Source organism: Chaetura pelagica, unplaced genomic scaffold (assembly GCF_000747805.2).
Source record: "Chaetura pelagica isolate M959 unplaced genomic scaffold, ChaPel_1.0 scaffold82, whole genome shotgun sequence".
NCBI lineage: Eukaryota > Metazoa > Chordata > Aves > Apodiformes > Apodidae > Chaetura > Chaetura pelagica.
The window spans coordinates 6,497,170-6,498,442 of record NW_009952990.1 but is presented as its reverse complement, the minus strand read 5'-3'; the positions used below and the strand labels follow the sequence as shown (position 1 = coordinate 6,498,442).

Below are 1,273 nucleotides of genomic sequence, written 5' to 3'. Positions count from 1 at the left end.
GGCTGTGCCGGGGCGCGGGGGGGTCTCTGGAGCAGAGCAGTGCTGCCCCGCCTCGGCGTTTCCTCTGGTCTGCTCGTTTCTAATGCAACCAACCGCGCTTTCTGTTGTTGGTGGCGTTAAGGCTGTGGCCGTTTTTGGCACGCGGAATGGAATCCAAGTTTAATAAGCTCCAGTTTACAAAGTTTTCTTAGAAGAGTTGGGCATATGATGTGCTAAAGAGTCCAGAGGTAACGACCCAAAATGTTGCTGATATACATTCATTTACTGGAACTGAAAAGTTCTCAATGCAGTTTGTTTCCCCAAAACTTTGTATTTCTTCTTTAATCCAAGAAGAGTATCTATTAGCAATAAAAGTAGGGGAGATTTTACATTAAAGGAAATACAGTAGTTTAAGGTGAGTTATTGTGGCATGTGAACCCACAGATACACATTTTGTGGGGCATGTGAACAGGAGTGGATATCACTGGAGGGGAGGGAGGGAAAGGAAGTTTTTTACCACATGATAGCTTCTTTAGAGCCATAGTTAATTAATCTACCCATCGATGTTCCGTGTATTAAACTGATGCCTGACGTCTCGTTTCCATGTGATAGGTTGGATCTGGACCAGAGAATGTCAAAAAGAAATAGAAAGAGAAAAAAAAGAATATTATAAAAAACAGTCATCTTTACAAAAAGATCTGGAAGCCAAATACCGGGATATCATAACAGAAAATCGCCGCACAGTTGCTCATTTGGAGCTGGAGCTTGAGAAGGAACACAACAGAACCCTGAGCTACCGGGAGGCCCTCGTGTCCCAGAGTCGCAAACTAGTGGAAGAAAGAAGGATCCTAGAACAGGAGTGGGAGAAGTTAGAGCGGGAAAAGCAAGTCCTTTTGCACTCGGGAGCAGCAGGTAACTTGTACCAAAGTTGTCTGGCAAAGGAAGAAGAGTGGCAAAAGAGAGCCAATATTTTGCTGAAAGAATTTGAAGAGGGACTTAAAGAAAGACAGGACATCTACTGCAGTCTTGTTGTACCCAGAATCCAGAGACTAGAAATAGAGAAGAATCTGCTAGTTAAAGCAGCAACTGATCCTGTTGCTATAGCTCTGCACATGGAAAGTGGCTTAAAAGATATTTTCAAACATGATAACTACTGTGGCAACGTGCTGAACAGAAACAAAAGTCAAAATGGAAAACTTATGTGGCTGTATCTGAAATATTGGGAACTATCTATTGAACTACAGAAGTTCAAGAGGGCAGAAAAGGCCATGCTAGGAAAACGCTAAGTAGGGAA

At 42.9% G+C, this 1,273-nt stretch overlaps 1 protein-coding gene across 1 annotated transcript in view; it reads left to right on the top strand.

The window, feature by feature from the left end:
• Positions 1 to 1,265, top strand: part of CCDC127 (coiled-coil domain containing 127) — a 3,708-nt gene extending 2,443 nt beyond the window's left edge. The window contains exons 2-3 of the mRNA XM_009996532.1: positions 33 to 67; positions 592 to 1,265. Coding sequence (XP_009994834.1) covers positions 33 to 67; positions 592 to 1,265 — 709 coding nt within the window. The remainder of the gene's footprint in view (positions 1 to 32; positions 68 to 591) is intronic.
• Positions 1,266 to 1,273: the final 8 nt, after the last annotated feature.